Source organism: Bemisia tabaci, chromosome 1 (assembly GCF_918797505.1).
Source record: "Bemisia tabaci chromosome 1, PGI_BMITA_v3".
Classification (NCBI taxonomy): domain Eukaryota; kingdom Metazoa; phylum Arthropoda; class Insecta; order Hemiptera; family Aleyrodidae; genus Bemisia; species Bemisia tabaci.
The window spans coordinates 32,545,328-32,572,352 of record NC_092793.1 but is presented as its reverse complement, the minus strand read 5'-3'; the positions used below and the strand labels follow the sequence as shown (position 1 = coordinate 32,572,352).

Here is a 27,025-nt window from a genome sequence, read left to right as displayed (position 1 = left end):
TATTTTTCTTCCGTTTTTCCCTGAAAACAAAAAAAAAACTCAGATGCAAGAATATTTGGGAGGGGGGACTTCATGTCGGTTTGTTACATGCAAGCCTTTAAAATTCAGTTGAGTGGAATTTCTATTTTTTATTTTAAATCTAATTCTGGGTCATTTTTAATAATTCCCAATTTTAGCGGCTCTGGTGCTTGCACTAGAGCTGCTATTCCGGACGGTCCCAGCTGGGGAGTATCAATGCAGCATGTTACATTGTAGAGACCGCGCGTTGGTTGATGGGAATCGGCGCCATTTTCGGCTATGTTCCTTGTCATGACTTTATTTTATTGCATACTGTTTTATTGTTAGTCAATGCTATGTTGTGTATTGTATTTTTGGAATCATGGTGATACAGTCAACAATTCAAAACTTGTTTGTGCTTTTATCTCGTGATGGAAAAAATGTACTTTACGTTCAAAATTTGAAAATTTGAATTTTAAAGTTTTCGCGGTTAAGGAAGCTTTAACCACTGGGTTGGAGCTTCCTAGTCATATTACTTGATATCAGCTGATAGCAAACAAAGGTTACCAGGGAAACCGTAAACGTCTAACAACTATCGTGGCCATTGGGGCGATTATTGAAATGATATCGACTGTATGTCGCCGCTTACGACAGGACATAGCCCTATCTTAACTGTGTAATATATCGCAATTCGATATTGTTTTGATTTTTAAAAGGAGCAATTCATTCATACAGTTCCGATTAGTTTTGGCGAACGGGCCCTTAACCTACGGCACTCGGCTCATGGGAATTTTTTAACTTGTCCTGGACGGACTCGTCTGTAGCGCCTCGTTCTTCGTTGTGTGTGTGATTTCGTGAAGAAGTTTCTATGGCAATTTGCTTTTATTTGTGAGCTGTTTTTTCACGGGATTTTTGAATGTTCTGTACGAATAAATTCGGTGAGTACCTTATTTATCCCTCCTTCCAGTAAAATTATTTCAACTTTTCCTTCTCCCTCATTCTGGACCCACTCATGGGCTGATTATTTTCTCATTCTTGAAACTTTAGACTGGCAATTTCTATGCACAATCTATAGCTCATTAACCTATAGTTCAAGAGTTCTTCACTAGTGTCTTGCTCTTCTTTTTTATTTTTAAAGCCTCAATGTATTTATAGAATTTCAAAAATTTAGTTTTTGAGTTGACTTAAAAAATGTAGAAAATATAATGCTGTTTTAATTTTCATTTCAGGTAATGAGTCGACGCAGTCAACCAAACGACTTATCAACCAGAGATTTTTTAGGAAGCGGACCTCCAAAGAGCTTTCAAAATTAAAAGTATACAACAAGTGATAATGCCATGTATTCGCCATATCAAAGCCCAATACACATTTATACACCGGCTACGTAAATCTGCTAAGTTACAAAACATGAATCGACAGTTGTCGGATTGTACATCAATGACAAAATGTGTCTAGGCCCTCATTTTTGACTACAACTACTGCCCCCAGAGCCGCTCTCCGACGCCAATGCGTTGGAGCTTCCTGCTTGTTTTACTTCCATTCCATCAAGTGTCGTGGTCGACAACAAAATCAATCCCTCATTACCACGCAAAATCTTGCGTACATGCTACATAATCAGTAAGTATGATCTTCAAAATAATAAAATTTGCCACGGTTTTTTAATGAAAGTTTATACATTTTCCAGGGAAAACTCCGAATCCCTTTTCGAGACCCGTCCATTGACTGGTAATGATATTGTCGTAACCATAGATCAATGACTATTTCCGACTCCAATAAGACGGTAACACCTCTCCTTCACTCGAATTGTAAGTGACGACTAAACTCAAATCCTCCTCGTTAAAGGCATCAATCAGAAATTTAAAAACTGTACGAGTAAAAACCTAAGTACCTTTTCTGTACTCGAAATTTTGCTTGAGTCAGCCATTCAGACACGAACTCTTTGATTTTATCGTCCGTTGCAGGATAAACAGATCGAATAGAATCTGAAACAATCCAGAAAAAAATCGGTCAACGTCAAAATTAACTTTCATTTATGATAAAATACCTAGGATGATTTCGATCCATTCTACTCAAGGTTCTTTGAGCGGCATCCTGTTTATTTAATTTTATTTCAAATTCATACTTTTAGATACTCTAGTGGAGGAAGCTTCAATGCCAATATATTGATATTATTTAGTTGATTTTCCTCGTCATGCGCTGAAGTCTCCTGATGCACTCAATACACTCCTGATCAAGATAATCGCTTAGGTCAAATGATAGAGAGGCGACATTTCAATGCATGACCTCTTCTTGGCTCGTGAAACAAGGAACTATTTTCATAAAAATCAATTATTTCGGAATTAAAGTAAGAAAGTTAAAAGGAAGTTATGCAGGCGCCTTTTTTCTCAAAAATGACCATTCATCTTTGATGAGAGAATTCATTATTTAGGCAGCACGCCAAAGACAGAATGTATAAGCTACGGGAATTTAAAGGGACAGTAAAGTTTTTGGAATTTAGTTCACTTTGAGCACCGATTTGCGATTGCGAGTGGACGCTGTCGTCCTTTTAAATGGACTACATTTTGCAATTTGGAACTGTAAATTCTAGCCCGGTTTCAAAACAGCGTATGTGCCATTACTTTTCCTGTGCACATAAAAGCTTTTCCAGAAGAGCCAGAATGTATGGTTCCAAATTGCAAAATGCAGTCCAACTGAAGAGAGGAGGATTCAGCCCGATGGGACATAAAAGCAGGGATATCTTCTTCAAAATTATTTTCGTACATAATTTTGAATTTCTCGCAATACTTTGAGTCAAAATCAAAATTATTTTGAGTAAAGATTACTTTTCTGCGGGGAAGATCTTCATCTACAAAGAATAGGAGACTTACCGTTTAACAAATCGCTGATTTCCGTGTCGGCAAAACGGGCTTTTCCAGCTAGCTTCCCCTTGTAAGTGAATTTTTGAGCGACTTCATCAATTATTAATTTTCTTAGCATGTTTTGACAGGTGTCTTTGACTTCTTTTCCCACGGCGAGAACCAAAATGGAACACTGTAAAGAGAGCAGAGATAATTGCAAAAGCTAGTGTAGACCTGATTATCTGTGATTGCAAAGTAAATTGAGACTTGACTGCGAGTATTCACCATGCTGTTTCACATCAGGAAGCTGGTGATATCTACGTAAAAGTTAAATTAGGATCATCACGCTCTCTGGGGGCGCCCAACGCTGGTAAAGCCTTCTTGGCAGCACACAGTGGAGCATTGCGAGTTCACGTCTGGCGCCATCGCGCCTTCAATTTTATAAACGCAACACGGACATCCATCAAGCACGAATAGTTGTATCTCTGCGCCGTAGTAGATGCTCCACTCCGCGTTGAGGTGTCTCTTATGTATGCAATTTGACAGAAGATAAGGTTCAGTTTGCTCAAGATATTTTATGATGTATCAAAATCAATGATCAATTTGGAAAAAAAAAAAAAAGTTTAAAGGCCTCTCAAACGCTCTGAAAAGGCACGTCTAAATATTGGTAATTTGGCGAGTGTTACGTACTTATGTCATGTCAGAGAATTTTTTTGACAAATTCCCCTAGAAATCCCCAACTGGGTCGAATAAAACCAACGGTCTCTTTTGAGGGATTTTCAAACGGCGGATCTGAAGGGGTGGGGGTGAGAAAGCGCCAGTATGTTACCAAACAAATGCAAATTTAAGAACCCGTGTTTTCCACCTTATAAGAAATGGAAATAACATAGATAACACTTCAAACACTATCAAAATCAATGTATTTAATTGAGAGGCAATAAGACGCGACTTAGGATTTCGCGTGTAAATGAAGTCTTGGGCATCGGAAGGTTAGTTAAGGCGTTAGTGCATACAATGGAGATGTTGCATGTATGAGGAATTTGCGATTTGACTATTGATTCTTATGTAAAAGTTTGCGAGAGACACGATGGTGCCACTGATTTTCTCTGAAATCAACTCCCAAGCTCAAAAAACGCTCTCAAGTTGAGGTCAAAATGGAGGGGATATCCTACACTATCCTGAGAGTCCACCTCTGCATCAAGACAAACTCTCCATGCAAAGGATAGGGAGTAAATACGTTGACAGTGCTGCCACTTTATTTGGGGACTCCAAAACTGAAAACACGGCAACCCTGCTAATGTATTTGCTCCCTATCTTCGCATGGAGAGTTTGCCTTGATGTAGAGGTGGACTCTCAGGATAGCGTGGGATATCTCCTCCATTTTGGCCTCAACTTGAGAACTTTTTTTGAGCTTGGGAGTTGATTTCAGAGAAAACCAGTGGCACCATCGTGTTTCTCGCGAACTTTTACCTGAGAATCAACAGTCAAATCGCACATTCCTCACACATGCAACATCTCCACTAGGATAAAAAAGTCTCTAATTTATGATGAAACAAGATGATTGAAAAAGGAGTTCTCACTAGTTTATTCCTGAGCAAGGAGTTAGATTTCAAATCTTCTTGAAGACTGTCGAATTCTTCCATGCTTTTAATGGGTAAGGCTCGTCTTAGGTACTCATCCAGGGAGTCGTCCGTCAGTTCCGTGCCGACATCTTCATGGGGGAGGAGCCGGTCTACTTTGACGTTCAAATTCTCTAATGACGTAGAATTTTGGTCCGCGGTTTTTTGAAGACGTTTGAGAAGCACCAAAAACTGCTTGAAAATGACTTTTGAATCTGCAAAAATCAAGATATTGTTAAACGGAAAACCCTGGGGGAAGGAGGATTTCCTATTAGACGAACGTTAAATGATACAATTTTCATTTAAAAGCATTACGAATCAAAGACCAGAAGAAAAGTTCCGGAAGAAAAGAACTTTATTCACTTAAAGAAATATTGAGGTAATTCTTTTTTACTTATAAAAACACAACAAAATTATATAAAATTAATTAAAAATATGGCATCCACAGTGGACTAAAAATGACTTCATCAGCGAGATTAAAACTACTATAGGTACACTAATTCTGAATACATTCTATAAGGAACAATGGAGCTCACATCAGTGATGTTTTAGGTGCGTCGACTTGAAGTTATCGACGCTAGAACAGAAGTAATAAAATGAAAAAATGTTTTAAAAAATAGATAAATAAAAAAGTGCATATTTTGTGGATTGTGTGTTCACATAGACACAACAAGAAACAGCTAGCACAGACTTGATATTTAATTTTTTGACTTGAATTTATGATGTTTCAAGATTGTGTGCCTCGCTAAATTGTGTTTATAGTTTGCTGTGAAGGGACAATATTCGCAAGCAAAAGAAGGGCGTTCTATGGTGGCATCACAGCCATGAATTTTATGCCGTGCCAAGTTCTCTTTGTGCGCGTACGATTTTGGGCACATGTCGCAGTAAAACCTTCCATCAAACTCTGTGGATTGAGTCCTAATTCTCCGACGATGATCGTACAGCACTGCAACAACTGTACAAAGAAACAGAAACATCATTGGCATCAGATAATTTTCTTCCGATCAAAACCAAAATGCGTCAACGACTAAGATAGGAAACTACGCCCAAAAAATCTATATCGATTATGAAACTACAACGATAGATGTTTTGCTTCCGTAAAACTATCCTCGTGTTATTTTTTATGGTGTAATAATATATTTATCGTAGTTTTGTCATATTCTCAAAATTTAATATCATGAAACTTCAACGATAGGTTTATGAATTTATGAGACTATATTCTCTTTATCATCCTGTATTCGTCGCTCTTCTGACGTAAGGGCGTATCTCAATTTCCACGTGAGCTCTGTGTTACATATAAATCCGTGCTTTCTGGGGCTCATGCGAAAATTGAGTTACGCCCTTACGTTAGAGGAGCGACGTTTTATCCATGTGTATTTGATGATACATAATGCTTAGTTATGACACGTTTCAAAATGTAGAGGTAAGAAAAAACCTGGTCGACATGTTACGACATGATACTCGTACATACCTTCGTACCATGAGGTATACCTTTTTTAATTCAATTATTGTCTGCCGAATGTTTTGCTAAATTAGCTCCATTTGCAAGGTCGACCGTCTGCTTTGACGAGCGTCATGAGAGAAACAAAGGGTTCATATAGAGCTTCACCCTTTCTGTTCAACCTAATTTTAACACCGACGACACAGAGAAAAAAAAGGAGGTGTTTGCATCTTGAGGATTGTGTATTCTGTGACGTAGGTCGGTACAACCTGGTCAGCAAAATCCGGAATTCGAAGTATAAAAAACGGACCATAACGTCCGATTTTTTTGGCTCAAATCAACTCATGATATAATTTCAAACACTTTATGTAGAATGCATTTTTTCCATAAACTATTACACCATTTCCAAGAAAATCGATGATAGAAGTCGCGGTACCGACCTACGTCATCAAAAAATGTCCAAGATGCCCGAAATGCAAACCCCTCCTTTTTTTTCTCTATGCATCAACAACTGATATGATATCAACAACTCGACGACAGGTTACGGTTCTTCAAGATCATCAAAAAATGCAATTAATTAGATTTCAAAGAATCTTTCCGATTTATCAGATTGGCTTCGCACGCAACATTTATTAAGGTTAAAGTGATACATGTTTTGAAAGCTGCTGTAACAACGAGAATAACCCATTTCAGCATTAATACTGCCCCTGAGACAATTAACAATAAGTTGGTAACAAGTAAATACCTCGGTGGAAAGTAATTTATTATAACAAAAAATAATTAATCATGAAAATGAAATAGACGGTAAAAATACAAGATCAAGAAAAACACGAACACGAAAAGATAACGGGGTGTACACTAACAACAAAGAAAAATAAAATAAAATGATGACTCAGCTACGTTTAAAGTGACAAGTGCAGTTACAAGTACATGGCTTCATTAACCTAGACTGATCGAAAAATCAAGAAGGAATATTCGTACATAAACATAAAAAAGTGATAATGAACCCAAAAATTAAAATTAAATTTAAAAAAATTCATAAGGAATTGACCACCCCTGAATAATATTGAAAGGGAAATCGATCGTAGCAAAGTAAAAATTGTAAAAAGGGTAGAAATTTTGAGACTACATACTTGAATATCTGACAGGAACTAGAACTCTAATTTTCGAATTTGACTGATTCTAGGAGTAAATGACGATAGTAAGCTCAACTACGCGACAAGTTGATAAGGAAAGACATCATATGACACATATTAGACTAACCAAGTTCACGCATAAGATTCAACTCAGAACTAATATATAGGCTGACATTTTGACATTGGCCATTTTGGACTGTCTATTCATTCCTAAAACTCAATACATTTGAAATTACAGGATAAAAAATAATTCAACAACAAGTAAAATACCAACCAAAAAACATGATGAAATTTAAATTCACCTCGTGCATCTTCCTTTCTTAGAATTAACATTTTGTCTTAAAATTACAGAAATCTGCATCAGACTTTCTTTTTAAAGGTTCTAAGTTAGAGGATTGAATGAATCTGACTCATTACATTAAGACAACTAATAACAAACAAAAATAATGGCATACATTTTCAAAAGACTGGAGACCAGATAGATAAAAAAATTATCTCGACGGTGAAACAGCAAAAATGCGACCCTCGCTTTGAGACGCCGCAGACTTCTTGTGATAATTTATTTTTTGACAAAAAAAGTACTAAACGTCATTTCTTAAAAACTTTACTCGTTTCTTTATCTTGAGTGAGAGGAATTTATCTTTTGTGAGAGGCATATCCTACAAAAGCAAACATTTTGGTCCGTTCACCTCCAATACAATAAAATGGGAGAGGAGATTTTGAAACAACGCAAAAAAGATACGTAGTTTTGTAGATTCATTGTCAATATTTAACAATTTTCGATAAAGTAATTCGAAGAATGTACAATTTCAGCGCGGACTTCATTTGGCATTTTCATAGATCTCAATTAAAGAATATCTTGCCACGCAAGGAAGTTAAACTCATAAAGATCGTACTGGTAGTGTCCGAAATTAATGAAAACAGAGGATCGGAAAATTCAACAGATCCAGTCAGAGAGTAAAAACAGAGAGTTTATTGGGATTCGAAGACAAGGCCTTCTGCCTTCTGGTCGTCAAGACATTAATCCATTCGGCTTTATAAGACTAAGGTCTTGAGGAATATTTCTCATTGAATAAACTCGCTTCAATTCAGCAGGTTTCTGACTAATTGGTTACTTTCTCGATATGATCATCTTTTTTGCTTGATTTGAGAGAGCAAAAAAAGGTCTATTGGGTGGCAAATTCAGGGAACCTCCTGCTTGCATCAAGTCATATTTTCCCAGTGAAATCACCCAGACGAAGACTTCCTCAATCGCTCATCTATAATAATCATAAGGACTGAAATTTAAAACAAAAGGAAATTCCTGTAAAATAGGAGAGAGAACCCATTCTTGATTCCCTCTTCTAATTTATCAAAAGAATCTGCATTTTTAAACAAAAAAAAAAAAAAAAAAAAAAAAAAAAAAAAAAAAAAGTAATCGAAAACGAGTCTATTAACTTTGTTTGCGCTGAGGGGTGTTGATTAGTTAATTAAAGCGTAAAATTTAACAAGAGATTGGAAGTGTCTTTGACTGAAAAAAACAGCTTCAAGAGATCAGTTATGATTCACGTGTAGATTGGCGCTCTACAATTATTGAACAAATGAATGAGTATCGTCAAAGTTTTCGCTATTGAGCAGCAGACTAATGGTAACTTTAGAGACTTTTCATTCTTAACAAGAAGGTTTCGTGACTAAGAAAATTATTCTGGTACAGGTGCGGCACCGGTGCTTCCTTGAGATCAAAAAACCAGCACCCTGGGCTATTAAAATGAACTGGAGACCGTACTGGCCGCCACACCAAAGAGCTATCGAAAAATGCAGTAAGGCCTTACATAAAAAATTTTAAATGCGTGGCTTGTCTGAAGGTCCATCGTGGTTCTGGATGGGTCAGTTGTGCTGGTCACAGAATCGTGTTTTGATGTTTGATTCTTGTGGAGCAGCTAAAAAGAATAGGAAGTGTTAAAACAGCAACTCTGTACGTGTAATAATGATCAAGATACCGCGCTTTGAAAAGTTCGGTTCATGACGTCATCCACCGCGGGAAAGATACCCTTGGTTTCTTCCATTTTGCTTCCATCCGAGTTTCGCGTTAAGTAACCAGTAACCAGGGCCGGATTAAGGGGATGGCCACATGAGCCGCGGCCCATGGCGGCAAATCTAGGGGGAGGCAAATTTTGCAATTTTTTTAAATATAGGTATAAAAAAAATCGGATTTAGAAAAAAAAATTACAAACGAGGTAAGGCTACAAAATCTCTCATTTCCTGAGAGTATAGTAATTTCTAATTTTGTCGTCTTTCAGTGATGCAAGAGATAGCACCTTTAATTAGCCGAGTTAAGAGAGGAACCAAACACACAATTTGGCCTGGAACGGCGCGACTTAGAGAGAAATGATGACGAGGACTTGAGATGAAAAGGAGAAGCCCTCGGCGCGGCAATCGGCATGTAATACATATTATCGCCTGCAAGACTGCACGAATACTTCACGCATTGCATCAAACACAATGCGGTTATTGTGGTCAGCGTGAAACGGATAGCGCCTACAAGAATGCATGAATACTTCACGCATTGCGCCAAAGACAGTGCGGTCAGCGTGAAACGCATAGCGCCTACAAGACTGCGTGAATACTTCACGCATTGCGCCAAACACGGCCGTCGCGGCGCGGCGGCGGAAGTTAAAATCATTGAATCAAATTTTGTGTTTGTTCTTTCATGATTTTTTCGTTCATTTCTTATGAATGGAAGGCCTTGTCCATTAGAAATAGGTTTATGAAACTTGACTTTCGCGCAAAGTTCCGTGACCTTTTGCTAGTAGTGTCGACAGGGCTTTCCCAAAAAATGTGTTCAACACGAGTAATTGCGTCTTATGCACTACTCCCCCGCTGGCAAGTTCACTTGATGATTTTTATTGATGTTTCAAAACGTATGAGAAGGGGGCGGCAAAATACAGGCGGCCCATGGGCGGCAAGAAGGAAAATCCGGCCCTGCCAGTAACCAGTGAAAATTGAAAATGTGTGTCTCCCTGACAAATGAAAGCAAGGTGGAAGCAATCTAGTCCCCGGTGGATGCCGTCATTGAACGAAATGTTCAAATCGCGGTATCTTCGTTGACACAAGACGTAGAAAGTTGCTGTTTGGGCAGATCTTATTTTTAGCTGATCCACAAGAATCAAACATCAAAACACGATTCAGTGACCAGCACAACTGACCCATTTCGTCACCAGCGGCCTGATCGTTGAAATTTTGTGTTTGTCGGGTAGACATACATGACATAGGTCAAAAGGTGGAGCGCGATTGGTCGGCTATGTCTTATCGCTGCTTTATCATGCCTATGTCGGGTGGAACCACGACAAGCTAAAGGCACCTCTTAAGTATTCGACAGTATGTCGTCCATTCCACCTGAAAAAGACACGATAAAGCAGCGATAAGACATGGCCGACCAATCACGTTCCGCCTATCTTTGTCTACCCGACAAACACGAAACATCAACAGCCAGGCTGCAGTCAAAAGTCCAATTGGCGATTCTTGAGGGTCCTATACGCCATGCGGGAGAGCGAGGACATGGACCTCCGGCTGGGGCGTGGCGCTGTTGGCGTTGGGCTTGCCGTTGTTGAGGGGGTCGCCGCCTTGGATGCCGTGCTTGACGGACATGTGGTTCTTGAGGTGCCAGCTCTGCTTGGAGGAGTAGCCGCAAATGAAGCAGCGGAACTGGGGCTTCTCGATCACGTGATCGCACTCGTACTTCTGGTGGCGCCGCAGGTGCTTCTTCCACTTGTAGGAGCGGAAGCACAGGTCGCAGACGTAGCGCTGTCCGTTGCGCAGGTCCTGCCTCCCCGACCGCGAGTACGTGATGAAGTAACCGTCCAAAGCTGAAAAAACCAATCAGTCCGGTTAGACGCCGTTCATAAATCAAGAAACGCTGCACTAACAAGGGGAAATTCCCAAGCTGCCGCCTCTGATCGGGCGGAAAAAATTCGTGCGAACTTTTCGAGTGAATCCATTGGACCCGTGTTTTTTTGTTTTCCGGATGCGCCCTGGACACACCCTAAAAATATTCCGAAAAGTCCGGTTTGAGCGCACGAGGACAGTGCGTGCCGGACACCCAATGTGCGGTGGGAGGGCTGGGTGAGGCGAAGGAGCGCCATTGGCGGATCTAACAATTCGGCAACACTGGATTTTCTTCACTTGAAGCTATGCTAAATAATCGATTCTTGTCGGAGCACTTGGCCCCTCCAAGAATCGATACATTTCCATAGGTTTAAATGGAGAAAAGACAATGTTGCCAATTTGCTGGATCCGCCAATGGCGCTCCTTCGCCTCACCCAGCCCTCCCACCGCACATTGGGTGTCCGGCACGCACTGTTCACGCGCGATCAAAACCGGAATTTTCGGAATTTTTTTAGGGCGTTTCAATGGCCCATTGGAAAAAAACCAGAAAACATGGGTCTAATGAATTCACCCAAAGAGTTCGTGCGAATTTTTTCAGCCCGATCGGAGGCGGCAGCTTCGGAAGTTCCCCTTGTAAGAGAAAAAGTTCGGTTATGTAAGAACCGTAAGTGCGGTGCTCTACAAGGTCTTTAAAAAGTCCGACTCTGTATCGAACTTGTATCGACCATCTTATTGGGTTCTTGTAACCATACTTTCGGTTCTAGGAACCGTATCCTCGGTTGGTAGAACCGTATCCTCAGTTGGTAGAACCATATCCTCGGTTGGAAGAACCGTATCCTCGGTTGGCAGAACCGAGCTTTCCTCACAGTTCAGTTTGATCTGAAAGTTCCGTTACATGAGCTGAGGATATGATCACTCCAGTCTAGAGTGCAATTACAAGAACCGTTCAGTTCGGCCAATACAGAGTACTGTACTTAGGTCTCATGTAACCGACATTATTTTCTCGACGTGCGCGCGAAAGGAGGGATCAGAGTCTGCCTTACGAGTGCGTTACGGGGGGAAGAAGGGGGTCCAGGGCCGCGTCACGTAACGCTATGATTATTTGTACTTTCTCGCTCCCCTATTTTCTCTTGCATTAATTACTTGTTGTTTTAATCTCCTTCCCATCTTTGAATTTTATAATTTAAAAATGTTTGAAACAACCCTTTACTCATTTAACATTTATTCATTTTGGAAACGGCGTGTGTGCTATTAGTTTCCATAGGTCGATTGGTGCTATTGAAAATGAGTCGAAAATTGTAGATCCCTACAGGGAAAAAGCAGTTCACATCTTGGTCGCTTCATCGAATTTTTTCATGATCTGCGAGGTTTAACTAATTCCAAGAAAGCTTAAACGACCCACTGAATGTAATCCCCGTGAAGCCCCCGGTAAGGGGACGAAAATTGGTTAATGCTCCGCGTTGGAGATTGAAAATTTATACTTGAAGTGTATTCAATTTTGGGAGCGCGGAGCCCTAGCAGCCAGTGGCGTGGCGTGAATTTCGATGTATCGATTGTTCTGCCATTTAAACATATGGTAAAGAATCGATTATTAAGGTGTTCGCTGCGAACACCCTATTTGGACTGAGTTAAGCAGAAAGGAACCAACCCACATTTTGGAAAAAATTGAGTTATGAGTGGTTTCAAACTCAACCACTGCTCTACTATCTATCGCCAAAAATTCAAAGTTTTTCTTGGAGCAACTTTTGCAGAAATTGAACTTGAAGTTTATCTTTTACATAGAGTCTTATGCAGGAGCCAAACTTTAAACCTCTTTTTCTCGGTTCGATCCCGACGTGGCTTGGTTCCTTTCTGTTTAACTCTGTCCATTTATCGATCTTTTCCATAGGATTAAATGGCATAACAATCGATTTATCGCAAAGCACGCCACGCCACTGCTAACAGCATGTACCTCTCGAATAAATAAATCAAGCATTTACTTGAGGATTAAAGAAAGGCTGGAGATGGACTATTGCAGTTACACTAATGTATGAATTACGACATTCACGGCGACCAGACAGAGACTGATGTTTTTGCCATGGGATCCTCCTATACAGAGTGAAAAAATAAATTTCATTTTCTGTGACCAAAATACTTTATTGTTATAAAAAAGAGAGGAAGTAAAAATTTCAATGATTTATAGGAAGCTGAACAATTTTTCATTCATATTTTTGGTTTGTTAATATCGGTGACAGTTTTCCGGCACTCATGCATACTCATGGCAAATGCTTTACGACTTGAAAATTGGACTCAGATCCCTGTAAGTTTTTTTCTGTCATTCTTATATTATTCTTTTCGTGCTAAAAATAATGCAATGCCATCAGTAAATCGGTAGGACAGCGGTCGAAAAGTTCGGATGTATAGTTAGAAATTGATCTGGAAAGTCACAAAATACGTATCTCAATTTCCGACGTTGCATTTTTTTTGTCACATTTTGTATTTTCCACAAAAAAACCTAACAAACATTATCTCCTCGAATTTTTGCTGCTTTCTCTCATCCTCTACAGAATATTCTTCGGGCATTTCAAGCAAAATCGATTTCATCGAATATAATTTTCTATTTATCTAAAATAAAAAATGAAAATGATAGCGGCGATTTGATGTTGAGATACGTGTTTTGAAACTTCCACCATTGACGAACAGAAATTGTACTTAGGTTGAGTTTTATTGCGGGAGAACACCGTGTTTAATTATTACGTGTCTTGTGACATTCGAATTTTGCTTGGACGTGTAGGGGCACAAAAAACAATGGAACTGGGGTTTTTCGATGACATTGTTGCACTCGTACTTTAAGTGCCTCGACAAGTGCGTTCTTTGTTTGTACGATCGGCCGCACAAGTCGCAAACATGTCGACCCGAGGCTGAAACAATAGTAACAAACGATGAGTGTTATCTTTGACGAAATCAAGAAGCATTTTTCAGATAGTTTATTACAATTGGACGTATTTTTGCCAAACAGGACTATATGCATTATGACATGGGCCCTGTAGTGCATACATTGTTCTTATGGGTCTCAGGGCTCATGTCCTAATGCACATAGTTCTGTTTGGCAGAAATACGTCCAATTGCAGGGACGAGACGTTGATTTTCTTGGGTCGAAAATGATCAAAATTCACAAAGGCTCACTATTTTTACGAGAAAAGGAGATGAAGGAAACAACTCAAATACCAAGAAACGATATTGGCCTCCAAAATACTAACAATAAATACGATAATGATCCAAATTCGTTTAAAGGAGGTGAGTCAATCATTTGCCATTCATTATTGGAGTGCGTTGAAAAGTAAGTGTGCGAAAATGATAATCCGATAATGGAGAATTAGCAGGAGTCTGACATAGGATCAATTTCATTCTTAAGTCGAAACGGCCAAAAGAATTCAGCAAGAGGACATTATATGGTTTCTAAATTGAACTACTCTTGGAGGAGATACGACAAAATGACCTAATCTGCTAAAATACATATGTTGAATTGGGAAATGTAGTTTTATGACGTCAAAAGGCGGTATAGATTCTCTCACTTAAGAATCTATTTTTCTAAACTTTCCGATATCGGAAAGAAGTACGAAACATACTGACAAAATACTCGCAAAGTACAACACGGCACAGGAGTAGGAATACTTGTGAAAAAAGATTACGACTTATTACTTACGTTCCGGTCCTTGAAAGTCCTGTAGGGTTCAACCTTAAGGCTTGAGAAAAGTTCACAATTCACGATGGCGAGAGATTTGGCCCAATCCGACTTTTGAGACGATTCTAACGCATTAAACAGGCGAAATTCAAATTATGCAAACTTTTATTCAGAGACTTTTAACTCATTGTCGATCATTTATCAGAGTGAGATGAATTTTCACAGCAATCATTGCAGCACATACACAGGATGTTCAGCGAAAATACAATAAAAAATAAATGACTAACTGAAAGAACTATACCTCGCTGGCACTTCACTATTGAGCAAACTGTTACAACAACTTTACGATGTCAAATTCACTAGTAACTCTTGCCATTCTTATTCCTATTTCTTTTGTTGATTTACACTGCGATTAAAATAAGGAAGCATAGGGCGTTACCCAGATAGCACAAAATATTTTGAAAATATTTTGAAAATATTGTCACCTTTATCAAAATATTTTCATAACAATGTTGTCATGAAAATATTTTCAAAATATTTTTAAAATGTTTTTAAAACATTTTTGGGGAACATTTTGAAAATTTTTACAAAAAATATTTTTAAAATAATCCAAAAATATTGCCTGTAAATAATTTCAAAATATTACTTAAAAACTATTTTTAAAATTATTATTGTAAAATTATTCCCAGAAAATATTTTGAAATTATTTTTAAAATATTTGTAAGCTTTTATTTTAAAAATGTTTACTGCTTATATTTTTGAAATATTTTAAAAATATTTGTTGCCTGCCAAATGCTTTTAAAATATTTTTCAATTGTAAAAATTTCACGCTGATTTTTTAAACATTAAAAAAGAAAAAGAAAAGAAAAACGGTACCCCCATTTAAGTTGTAAATAAATATTCGTGTATCCAATGATAACATTCACTGCAGATTGATATTTCATCCGGGATTAAAATTTGGGGGTGTGCTTTCAAATGCAATTATTCTGACGTGGCAATACTCCATAAAAATATTGATCCCCAGTGGGGACTTAAGACTACGTTATTTCCATTTTTATGAAATGCTGTCCAGAAGGGAAAAAAATAAATAACATAACATAAATACATCGACATAAATTCAAACTAGGAAAAAGCTCAAGTAATTAAAACTGGAAAAAGACGCAATTATAAAAAACAGTAATTTGGTAAAGAAAAAAATGAGAGAGAGTTAAAAAAAACGAAAATTTGTAATATATGAATAGGAATATGTTGAGTACAATTAATAAAGAATTTGAAACACAAATTACAGGATGAAATAAAAAATAATAAATAAATAATAAATAATAAATTCTGGTAAAATATTATAAGAATCCGTCAATAAACAAACATATTACGGACTCAGAGGCCTGCGATAGTTAAGAGATTGAATTTACGGGCCCATCTACATCAAGCCTGGCTGGTCTGGTGGTAAAGTACTGGACTTCGGATACCAACTCCACCCCGAGGCGTGGGTTCTAATCCCGACTAGGACGGCGCGGATTTTAAGGTCAGTAACAACTCTACGATCCACAACCTGGACGCATGTGTACATTAGAAAGAAAATTAGTACCAAAGACGTCTCCTAGAGTGCGCGCACACGGATATGGAATATGATAATCTCATGTAATGTACTGAAAACATTTTGAAAACATTCCATTGAAAACATTTTGAAAACATTCCATTGAAAACATTTTGAAAATATCTCCATGTAAATATTTTCAAAATATTTTCGGTAAATATTTTCAAAATATTTACACGGAGGGAACATTAAAATGTTTTTAAAATACTTTAAAAATATTTTTAAAACATTTTAAAAATATTGTCAAAATATTTTGACAATATTTTAAAAATATTTTAAAAATATTTTTGTGCTATCTGGGTAGGAAAGCCAACGCCATGTGTCAGAATGATTAAATTCGTATCTTGTCTAATGGTCCATTCGCAAATATAAGCGTCCTTTCTTATTCTTTCCCCCATTCATTCCTTCTTTCTTTCTCCCCTTTTTCCTTCTTTTTTCGATGCTCGAACGGGAAGGGGGGGCATGTGCCCTCTAGGCCCCCCTGATCCGCCTATGATTAAAATGAATAAAAAAAATTAATTAATAATAATCTGGAAATATGTTTTGATTCTTGAGAGATTCTTTGACCTTTTGCATTGGACATTAAGAGAGTCGGGTGGTTTCAGCAGGAAATCAGAGGATGAAAGCATATGTACTCACAAAAAGAGGATAACTCCCCTTTAAGAGTACGGATAATGAAACTAATGGATTAAATAAGGAAGAAATGTATTTTAAGTTATGATTATTAGCATCAACAGACTAAATAAAACAGAAATTAAACAGCGATAAAATGAAAAACTAAATCCACGAAATCAGACTGACCAATCGTTCCACATTTTTCGCCTATAAACAAATAAATAAAATTCCAAGTTTTCTACAGAAGTTACACAATCCGACCAAAAATAACATCAAAACAATAAATACAATACAATACAATACAATAAATAAGTAGAAGGGTATTTTTTTTTTTAATAAAGTACAATAATTTTACACTTCACGAGACACGAAAATAAAATAATAAGTATCAATGCGTTTAATACAACTAGACTAATAGCAGGAACTGTGTACGATACTCAATAAAATATAAACTTATTTTTAATTGAAAGTCGCCGATGAGTATAAAAGAAAGTTTCGTCTTAACTGAATCAAATTCCTTGACCTTCTAAAAACATTTAAAGTGATAATACTAGACTTCTCCATCGCTGAGGTAGTAATCATGATCATGAATAATCCATACTTAAAGTACACAAAACAAAGAAATTCAAAGGAGTAATCTTAAGTGGAAACAATGGACGAAAACAACACCTAAAAGTTCTTTTAAAGTCCTTTTAACCATGTCAACATAAACGAAACTAAAATTATTAACTTCATAGGTCATGGATAATTCAATGCGTCACCTTTGCATCGGTTTGCCTCTGAAGAGAGGCCTGTCTTAAGCGATGAATTTGAAAGAAAATCATTATAAAGTTTAATTTTTGTACAATGAAAAATTGAATAAATAAAAATTGAAAAATGAATATTTGACTCTTTGCGTTAGAAAAATGGGTTTCCCTTTCACTTAATGGAGTTAGCAAGACGTTCGAATGACTGTTTTAATTCCTATACGTGATAAATGTTACGGGGGGGAGAGATAGTAAGAAAATACTGATTCACAGATAAAAAATAAAGCCTAAACGTTAAACGTTCTATAGTGTCTTATAATAAGCACCATTCGAGGCTTTTTGGGGTTCGTGTGCATAGATAGTTTCGAGCAGATGATGAGTATAAAAACTGGTTTCCTGATAAAAAGCTACGGTAGGACAAACAAGTAACAGGTTAAGTCGTGGAGGAAGTAAGAAAGTATTTAAGTTACTCAAATATTTTCTTCAGTTCACACGTAACTCTGAAAAGGACTCATGCAGCATTCTTTGTTTGTTCGACAGGAGAAAAGTTCAAAAATACAGTTAGCTATAATATGCTGACGGAATCAAAGAGTAGAGACGGAAAGGAGAGCCCCTCTAGAGGAGCTCTTGAAATGTTCACTTTCAATTCAGTTTTCTTTGACTCCATCGTATTTTTTTTGCAAACCATTAAACAAAAACTGGCAGACGCAAAAACAAAACAAAATATATTCATTAGGAGGACTGAACTTTGAATCATAATTGCATATCGAAGTTTCCAGCTCAGGTACCGAACTCCGACCTCGGATAATGAAAGTCTTCGGTGAAAAAATACGAGTTTTAAAATGAAAGATTTGGTTGCCTTCGCCTTGACCGAAAATCACGACTACATGAGCCAAATAGCGCAGCCAATATGGATGGAATATTACACCACGGCTCATGTATGTTATTTTTCTCTTTCTCGGTGATTATTTTCCAGGTTTATCCAGGTGCAAATACCGTGCTTTCAGTGCAGAAACAAAGAGATATCCTCTTTTAGCATCTTGGTAATGATGGAAGCTTTCAATATTAGGACTCCAGCGTGCAAATGTTGACCTATCTTTACTAGATGGATGTTTGATGACGTGTTCGGCATTTCGTTCTGCGAACAAGCAGTCTTTTGGCAAACTTCTTTAGAACGTTACGTCACCAAAAGCACATCAACCATCTAGTACAGAAGCTAAGTCTCTCTGGGTAGAGTATCTTTGTAGACAGAGTATGGCCACTGAAAGTTCCACTCGTGATAGGCTCAGCCATCCTAGGCCATTTATGGAGCTCTTGGGATCCAAAAAAAAATGGCGGACGTCACATGCAGACATTCCCAAGTGCAGCTAATGAGGTTTTATTTGCATAAATGACCATAAAGTTTACTTGAATTTCGAAGGTAGACGCATTTACTCAGTTTTGAATCCAATATTGTGCAATACATTTGAAAATGGCTTTGGACCTTTACTATGGCGTGCCATAGGAGGTTGCCAACCTTGCAAGTTCGAGGCTGCAGGGGTTAAACGTTAAAGGTTGGCAACAACCCCCTCTCACCCCCTCCCACCTTTTTCCACCTATGGTCGTCGTCATTGTTTTGGATCCTTAGAGCTCCGTGGAACCCAGTGTCCATACTCTTTCTATAAAAGTACTCTCTAACTCTGCTGGGTCAACAGCCGCCACCAAATTTATGATTGTTGCTACCTTAATTTGTCCGTTGGAAATGTAGAGTCCCCGAAAGTGAAAGTTTCCACCTGCCCCCAAGAGGTGGTCTCTCCTTGCCTCGGTTTCCAGCCGAAATCTACAGCCGCACAGTGGATTGAGTTAATTAGAGAGGTCGGACATGACATTTTTGACTAAAACGGCAGATTTTGATGATCATTTCGTCACATTTTAAATTTTATGGGGAGCTTAAAGCAGAAAATTTCACGAGGAAACCAATGGAACCGCGCACTGGAAAAAAAAAAAACACATGGGATCTAGAGTCCAGACTCTTAAAAACATGGACAAGAAAAAATACTCTTGATTCAGTCGGATTTTTGCTTCAATCAAGAACCAAGCCTGACATATGTGGCGTTTGGGTGTCGTAGAACGCCAGAGTGCGTTATAAAGCGACTTTATATATATAAGAACCAAGCCTCTTAATTTGAGCAGATTTCCGTTTGATCTAAGCAAAAATCGGATTGAATCAAGAGTATTTTTTCTTGTCAATGTTTTCAAGAGTCTGGACTCTAGATCCAATGTGGTTTTTTTTCCAGTGCGTATAGAACCTCGAAGATCTGTATGAACGGAGTTATACGCGTTTAAAGTTTCGAAATTTTGTCCGACCTCTCCCATTGACTCTATCCACTGTGCACCGGGCTGTGGGTGACTATTGGCTGAACTCGAAGAACTGGTTGAACTGGAGGGTGGCGATGGCGGAGGTGTGGGCCCTCTGTCCGGGGCCGGGGGCCGTTCTTCAGGAGCCGCGAGAGCGCTGGACGTTGTTCCTGAGGAGGCCGCACTTCTTGAGGTCCTTGAGCCGGTTGTGGTAGGCGTGGAAGAGCCGGCCGCCGGCCGGGTGGTACTTCCCGGTCCCGAGGGAGAGGGCCGTGTGGTAGTAGACGTCGGCCGTCTCCGTCGGGAACACTTTGGTGATCTGGTTGGCCAGGAACTGGAACCGCCGCTTGTCCAGCCGCCGCTCCGGGTTCTGCAGCTCCGCCGTGATTATCAGGTTCGTCAGCTTCGAGCGGTACTTGTTGTCGAATATCTGCTTGCATCTGAAACATGGGACCCCCACATCATATTATTCTAAGAAAAACATGGTGTCTAGTTTTCTTAGCAAAGCTCATTCCCTGATTTTTCTCCAATTTTCCCTGATTTTTAGGAGCTCATTCCCTGATGAGAAACCGAAGTTTTCTCCCACTTTCCCAGGATTTTCTTGGGGAAAAGGATATAATTTTCCAGAGTTTCAGACATGAATATCGATTTTAAATAATCTTACAGCCGTTTCTTTCGCGCACGTCAGATTAGACCACCAAATTTGAATACAAAATGATCCCTGGGTGGTTGGAGAAGAGATTCCCGGTTTCTGGAACAGATTCCCTGATTTTCCCGGTAAATTTTTATTCCCTGATGAATTCCAGTTTTCCCTAGTTTTTGAAACATTAGACACCATGAAGAAAAAGGAAAAACAAGGATTTTTTTCCTGAGGTTATTGGAACATATTTCTGCTAAACGGGACCAGAGACAGGTGCGAAAGAGAGGGTGTGTTCGTTGGTTCTCGGGCCGTAGGACTAAAAAGGAATTATAAAGCGCCGGTGACGTCAGCAGCGACGAAGCCGCTCAAGGGAGTCTTTAACTCATGAGCCCTGTCCACTACGCTTTTGTCACATACCCAGGGCTCATGAGTTAGCATACGGTTGGCGCTTAGTTCCATTTGATCCAATATAAAATCCTGCTTTTTCATTTCCCTGAAAGGAATCACGCCCACGTCTGCATGTTTCTCATGCAGCTCACCACGAGCATACCCCATCTTACCTACACGTCTCTAATTCTAGAAATCTCGGCGAGACCTCAACTTAATATTCCAATAGAAGCTGCCTGAGCTGAACCTCCCCCTCGATCTTGTATACTGTTACTCATTAGCAGAGGCGAATCCAGCAATTTGGCAACACCGGATTCTCTCCATTTAGACCAATGTTAAAAAATCGATTCTTGTCGGAGCACCAGCTCCTCCAAGAACTGATACATTTCCATGGGTTTAAGTGGAGGAAAAACGATGTTGCCAATTTGCTGGATCCGCCAATACTCATTAGAGCTAAAAGTTTGTGATTCTAATTGAAATGTTTGAACTTCTTGGCCTTGTTTTCCCCGCAAAATAGTGTGGACCCAGCACTATTTTACCATCTTGGTACTAAAATACAATGTCACTGATTGTGAACTTGTTAGAACAATGTTGTTGTGGTAGTTTTTGAACTTTTTGGCATTGTTTTCCTTGCAAAATAGTGTGGACCCAACACAAGTTTACCATCTTGTTACTAAAATATATAATGTGACTAATCTTGAGATGTAATGGAAATTACCTCTGGTAATAGGTGAGAAGAGCGCGGCCGCCGACGCACGACTCGAGGAGGGTCTTGAGGTAGTTGGAGCTGTGGCGGAAGCCTTCCATGGAGTCGGACTTGAGGTCGAGGGCGCGGTCGGCCAGGAAGCTCTCGTCGAAGTCCGAGAGGAGGAGGTGGGCGCCGAAGCCGGAGGTCGCCGTCGGCTGCAGCTCCGACACCGCCTGCGCCTGCGAATGCGCTTGCGAATGCAACTGCAGGTGCTCGAACGGGTTCGGCTCCTTCTCCAGGAACAGCGGGCTCGTCCCTTCGTTCTGGATCACGATCGGCTCCAGCCGCCCCAGGTTCTCCTCCAAGAACGGCTGCGTTTGCTGCTGGGCCTGTCAACATTCATCAAAAAAATCAACCCAACGAAACGTAAAGACCCGCGGGCCGATTATTGAAATTAATAGACAAAGCCATAGACGAAGAGGACACAGGGAGTATGGAGCTATCCTATTGGTTGAACTGGGTGGTTCCTACAGACTAAGAGTGAATATGATGGACTAACTATCGAGTCCCTCGTGGGTTGCTGTTAGTTAGTCTATTACCTACCGGATTTGTTCATTGCAACCACTCGCTTCCACCAATAGGATCCCTCCATATCTCTTTTGTCTCCTTAGTCTATAGCTTTATCTATCAATTTCAATTATCGGTCCACAGATTATTGAAATTGATAGACAAAGAAGACAAAAAGGATATGGAGGGATCCTATTGGTCGTTCTCAGTAAAAACGCCGTATTAGCATTCGAGCGTTGTCAAATTTCCTCCAGTAAAATGATCATTGTTGAGGAAAGTTATGAACATTTTCCCTTGAAATTTTCAGGAAATCAAGCAGCGGGAGCCGAAAGCTACGTTCTGCCCAGAAAGGTCGGAAAGAACATGCCTTTGTTCTATTTAAAATTATTTCTGTTTTTCTTTTTTCCCATCTTTTCTCTATCCTTTCATCATCGTGGTCTTCTATGGAAGGAATATACCCATACAATTGTTTCAAGTTAAAAGACGATTATGTACAGCTAATAACGGGTTAATTTGTTTGCATTTACTAACACGGAAAAATCCGACCAAAAAAGTGAACGCTCTAAGAAAAAACTACAGTTTGTAGGGAACATAAAACTTTCAGCGAATACGACATACGAAGTATGGATTTGACATAACTAAAATTAAAGAAATAAAACTTACTTTTAAAAGTCTGCATTTCCTCCTGAATTTGATAAATTCTTCATAAGTCAGAACTTTTTTCATTTCCTCCATGTTGTACATTGTGTCAGGGTAAGGATCTAGAACAGAACCAGAGAGGTATGCAAAGTTAGTAAAAATTTTGAGTCCAATAATGTCATGGGCTTATTTTGTAAAACAGTTTAATTAGTAACTAAAGCTGTTCGATTTCCTGGCATTTGAAAATTACTACAATAAGCCGATGTGAGAAAAGATTACATTTTACATTGTCTAATTCTTCTTAAAGATAATACAAAACGCTCATTTAATTGGACGGTTTCATTTGGAGATATACTGACAAAAAACCAATGCTCTTGCCGAATTACTTCTCATGACTGATAAGGTTGTACATTATTTTAGTATGACTAGTTGGCGGTAGACTTATGTATACTGTGAGTAACATTGCGAAGTATCAGATTTACTGTACATACATTTCCTCAAAAGGAGATTTCGTGTCTCTTTCGAGGAAAATTGAAGAAAACAATCTCGAAAACTTGAGGCTTTGCTTAATTTTGTACATCATGAAACCATTGAATTCTGTTTCACAGGTTTACATCTTTTTTGCTTAGGACCGTCTGATTCTGACTTAAATAATTTGCCAAGGTAAGAACAGATTATTGAAAGAGACGAATTGAAACTGAAGGAAACGTTCATTTGATTTAAAATGAATATGGGCTTACAGTTATTAATCCATGAAGGATCCTTCACCTTTATTCTTAATTAGAAAATGTCCATGAAAAGTTGATTTTTGTGAATTATTCAGGATGCGTGAGGCAAAGATTTCTCAATTGACTTTATATTATTCCTGGATAATAAATACGCTGCATAAGGTTGGACAAAAATCTTAGCATCACCTTTTGCCGTGCAGGAGAATGTACAGGAACATGAACTGAGGTTAATGATTTGTTATTTCAAAAAGAGGCTACAACGACACGCCTTAAGTTGATTTCTGTGGATAAGGATGTTGACCTGTGAGTGATATAATGTTCATTGGTAAACTAAACCAAACTGTTGGCGACGGAGTTCATTTGAACTTTTAACACCATATGTAGCATCGGAAAACGGGGAAAAGATAAAAATAGCGTCAGATTTCTGGATAAAAACTTTAATGAAACAATTAAAAACAACATCGATGAAGACTCGAGAGTTTTAAAACAAAGGATTCATAAATTTCAAATAATTATGCCACTAAAACTAAACTAATCTAAATCATAACATTTCATGCACAACGTTCAATGGTTAAAAAATGGTAAAAAAAGCTTGGAGACTCAATAATGTAAGAGTTGAGAACATTCTTGCATCAAATTATAAAATAATATGGTAAAACTATGATAAGAGAAGGTAAATTAATTTTTTTTTTTTTTAAAAAAAAAAGAAAGTCGGAAAAATACCAATTTCCGGAAGTCATACATTAAATGACCTGCCGTTGGCTGTGAACAACTCTATGGTTACCTAATTTACAAAAATGTAAAAGCTGAAGTAATCCTAAAACATTTTCGCTCCCCAAAAGACCTATGTATGATCCACTATATCCTTCCATCAATTCTTATCTCATAGGGTTATGATGTACGCGTTATCAACATTAGAACTTATGAAAAAAGCACTGATGAGCAAGGTAGCCTTTCAAAATGTACTCATTACGTCAGTTTTGTGCTATTGAGAAATCATGAGAGGAGGCGTTCATTTTTTCACAGAAAAGAACACAGACTTTTAATTATCGTGACGGAAAATGGAGGGGATTAGGAACAGATTATCGATCAGAAAGGTTCGTTGAAGAGAGACGAAAAGTTTACAATTCAGGTAATCATTACACCACTAGATAAAATTCTAAAAAATAATCAAAAACTTTAAAAGAAAAAATCGTCCACGAGTATGCCATTCGAAGATCTCATTAAAGATGACAAAGAAGCAGATTGTATGTGGTTTACAAAATAGACATGAATACATACGGATTTCAATGAGAATTTCCAAATAAAAAAGACAAAGATTTTGAGTGACAAAGATGCACAAACAATTATGCGCAAGATTTAAAAAAATGGATCCGGTATTAGAATAAATATTTCGGTGCCATTGACGATAAGTTACTTTCAGGAAGAGTTTTTGATTTTGTGCAAGAAGGGGGGGGGGGAGGAGCAACACACTATCAGCATCAGGCGTGCAGCATTACATTTTTAAATGTTTAAAAATAAAGATATACTACGTTGAACTTAGAGGTCCTACGACATTTCGACACAAAGGCATCAATATGGCTTGAAATTTTGACGATTGTATGGAACAACCTTTCCCTTGGTTTGGAGAAGAAATTAACGCAAAAAAAGAGTTAAGGGTTGTTGGATGATATGGAAATGTCCAATTAATTGTGCTATTGCCCCCCTAAATTACTTACTGGCCCAAATGTTGCGATATTACCATATGCCCATATCATCCAAAAAAATTGGGGTAATACCACAATTTTAAGGGATAACTCCTCACGCAATTTTCCCGTGAATGGGTCAGTTGCGCTGGTCACAGAATCGTGTTTTGATGTTTGATTCTGGGGGATCAGCTAAAAACAATTAATTTTGTTTAAACGGCAACTCTCTACGTTCCGTATTAACAATGATATCACGCTTCGAAACATTCGGCTTATGACGTCATCCACCGCGGTAGTGACACCCTTGGTTCCTTCTACCTTGCTTTCATCCAAGTTTCACGTTGAGTAACTAGTGCAAAAGTGTGTCACACTGATTTTGAAAGCAAGTTGGAAAAACCAAGGTTGTCACTACCGCGGTGGATGACGTCATGAACCGAATTTTTCAAAACGCGATATCTCGATTGATATTGAACGTAGAGAGTCGCTGTTTGGACAGATCTTAACAATTTTAGCTGCTCTACAAGAATCAAAGATCAAAACACGATTCTGTGATTAACGCAACTGGCTTATTTAGTAAAAACTCATCCAGCAATTAAACGTATTTGATTTAAAATGAACTATCTCCATCGTCATTTAAACCCTGAGATCCCCGACAACCTTTCGCATTAATAAACTTATCGGTCCGTGAGGACCAGAGACAAGAGACCCTCCACTAGTATTTTGGCCATGGTGGAAGTTTTTACTTTCGGGACTTCAGCATTCTACTGTTGACTTACCTACATGGTTGATGTTCAACAACGTGTTGGCAGTTTTGTTTTGCAAACAAGCCGAAGTTTAGGAAACTAGTTTGGCTCATGAAGTCACCCGAAGCTCATCATCCACCATGTAGGTAGGTCAACCGCCGAAATTAGGGTGATGACTGTTGCTCCCTTATAATTGTCCATGAGGAATTCTTTAATCCCGAAAAGTACAAGCTCCTAGAGTCCCTTTATACTGAGAGTTAAGACAACATCCCCTCATGGAATCACAACCGGGAATAAAGATTACACAAATTGAACGTTTTTCGTAATCTATGATCGGCTCATTCTCAAATTCCTTTCTCCGTTACTTCTCTCATTCCTTTTGTTTCTTGTCGAACCCATAATTCCTCGGTCCATTCCAGATTATAATCTCTGCAATTGGTAGAAATTTTATCTTTATTCCCGTTTGTGACACTGTGGAGGCCTAAAATACGGGAACCAATCAGAAATGGATTCAAATTGCCTAAACTCTCAGGATAAAGGGACTCTACAAGCTTCCACCTATCGCCAAGAGGTCAGTGGAGGGTCTCTTGTCTCAGCGGACTGATTATTGAAATTGATACACAAAGCGATAGACAAAGAAGACATAGAGAAAGAAGCGATCCTATAGGTGGAAACGGGTGGCTCTTTTAGACTAAGGAGGAAAATGATGGACTAATTATCGGGTCTCTCGTGGGTTGCCGTTAGTTAGTCTATCACCCACGTCCTTCGTCCATTGCAACCACCCGCTTCCACCGATAGGATCCCTCCAAATCCCTTTTGTCTTCTTTGTCTATAGCTTTGTCTATCAATTTCAATAATCGACCCGCTGGTAAGGACCTACAAACACTCTGGCAACGCTGGCGCTTTACGATGGTTAGACTTTCTTGACGTGCCTGTGCCTCATCCTGATGTGTCGGTTGAGATCGTAGCGGCGCTTGGACCTGTAGTGGCAGACCGGGCAGGCGAAGGGTGGCGGCGTGCGGACCAGGTTGACGCACTCCCGCTTCTGGTGGTAGATCAGGTTGTTCTTCCGGGAGTAGGTTTTCCCGCACGCCA

The 27,025-nt window shown here is 38.8% G+C and overlaps 1 protein-coding gene across 4 annotated transcripts in view; it reads right to left on the bottom strand.

Moving 5' to 3' along the window:
- Positions 1 to 27,025, bottom strand: part of LOC109037149 (uncharacterized) — a 549,607-nt gene that overhangs the window by 120,922 nt on the left and 401,660 nt on the right. Inside the window, exons 5-7 of one of the 4 annotated variants that reach the window (XM_019051659.2) lie at positions 22,799 to 22,896; positions 21,599 to 21,957; positions 16,844 to 20,293 (exon numbers count right to left, since the gene is read on the bottom strand). The exons of the other annotated variants lie outside the window; for them this stretch is intronic. Coding sequence (XP_018907204.2) covers positions 19,993 to 20,293; positions 21,599 to 21,957; positions 22,799 to 22,896 — 758 coding nt within the window. The 3' untranslated portion in view covers positions 16,844 to 19,992. Of the gene's footprint in view, positions 1 to 16,843; positions 20,294 to 21,598; positions 21,958 to 22,798; positions 22,897 to 27,025 lie in introns of those variants that run through there. 4 annotated transcript variants of the gene reach the window in all.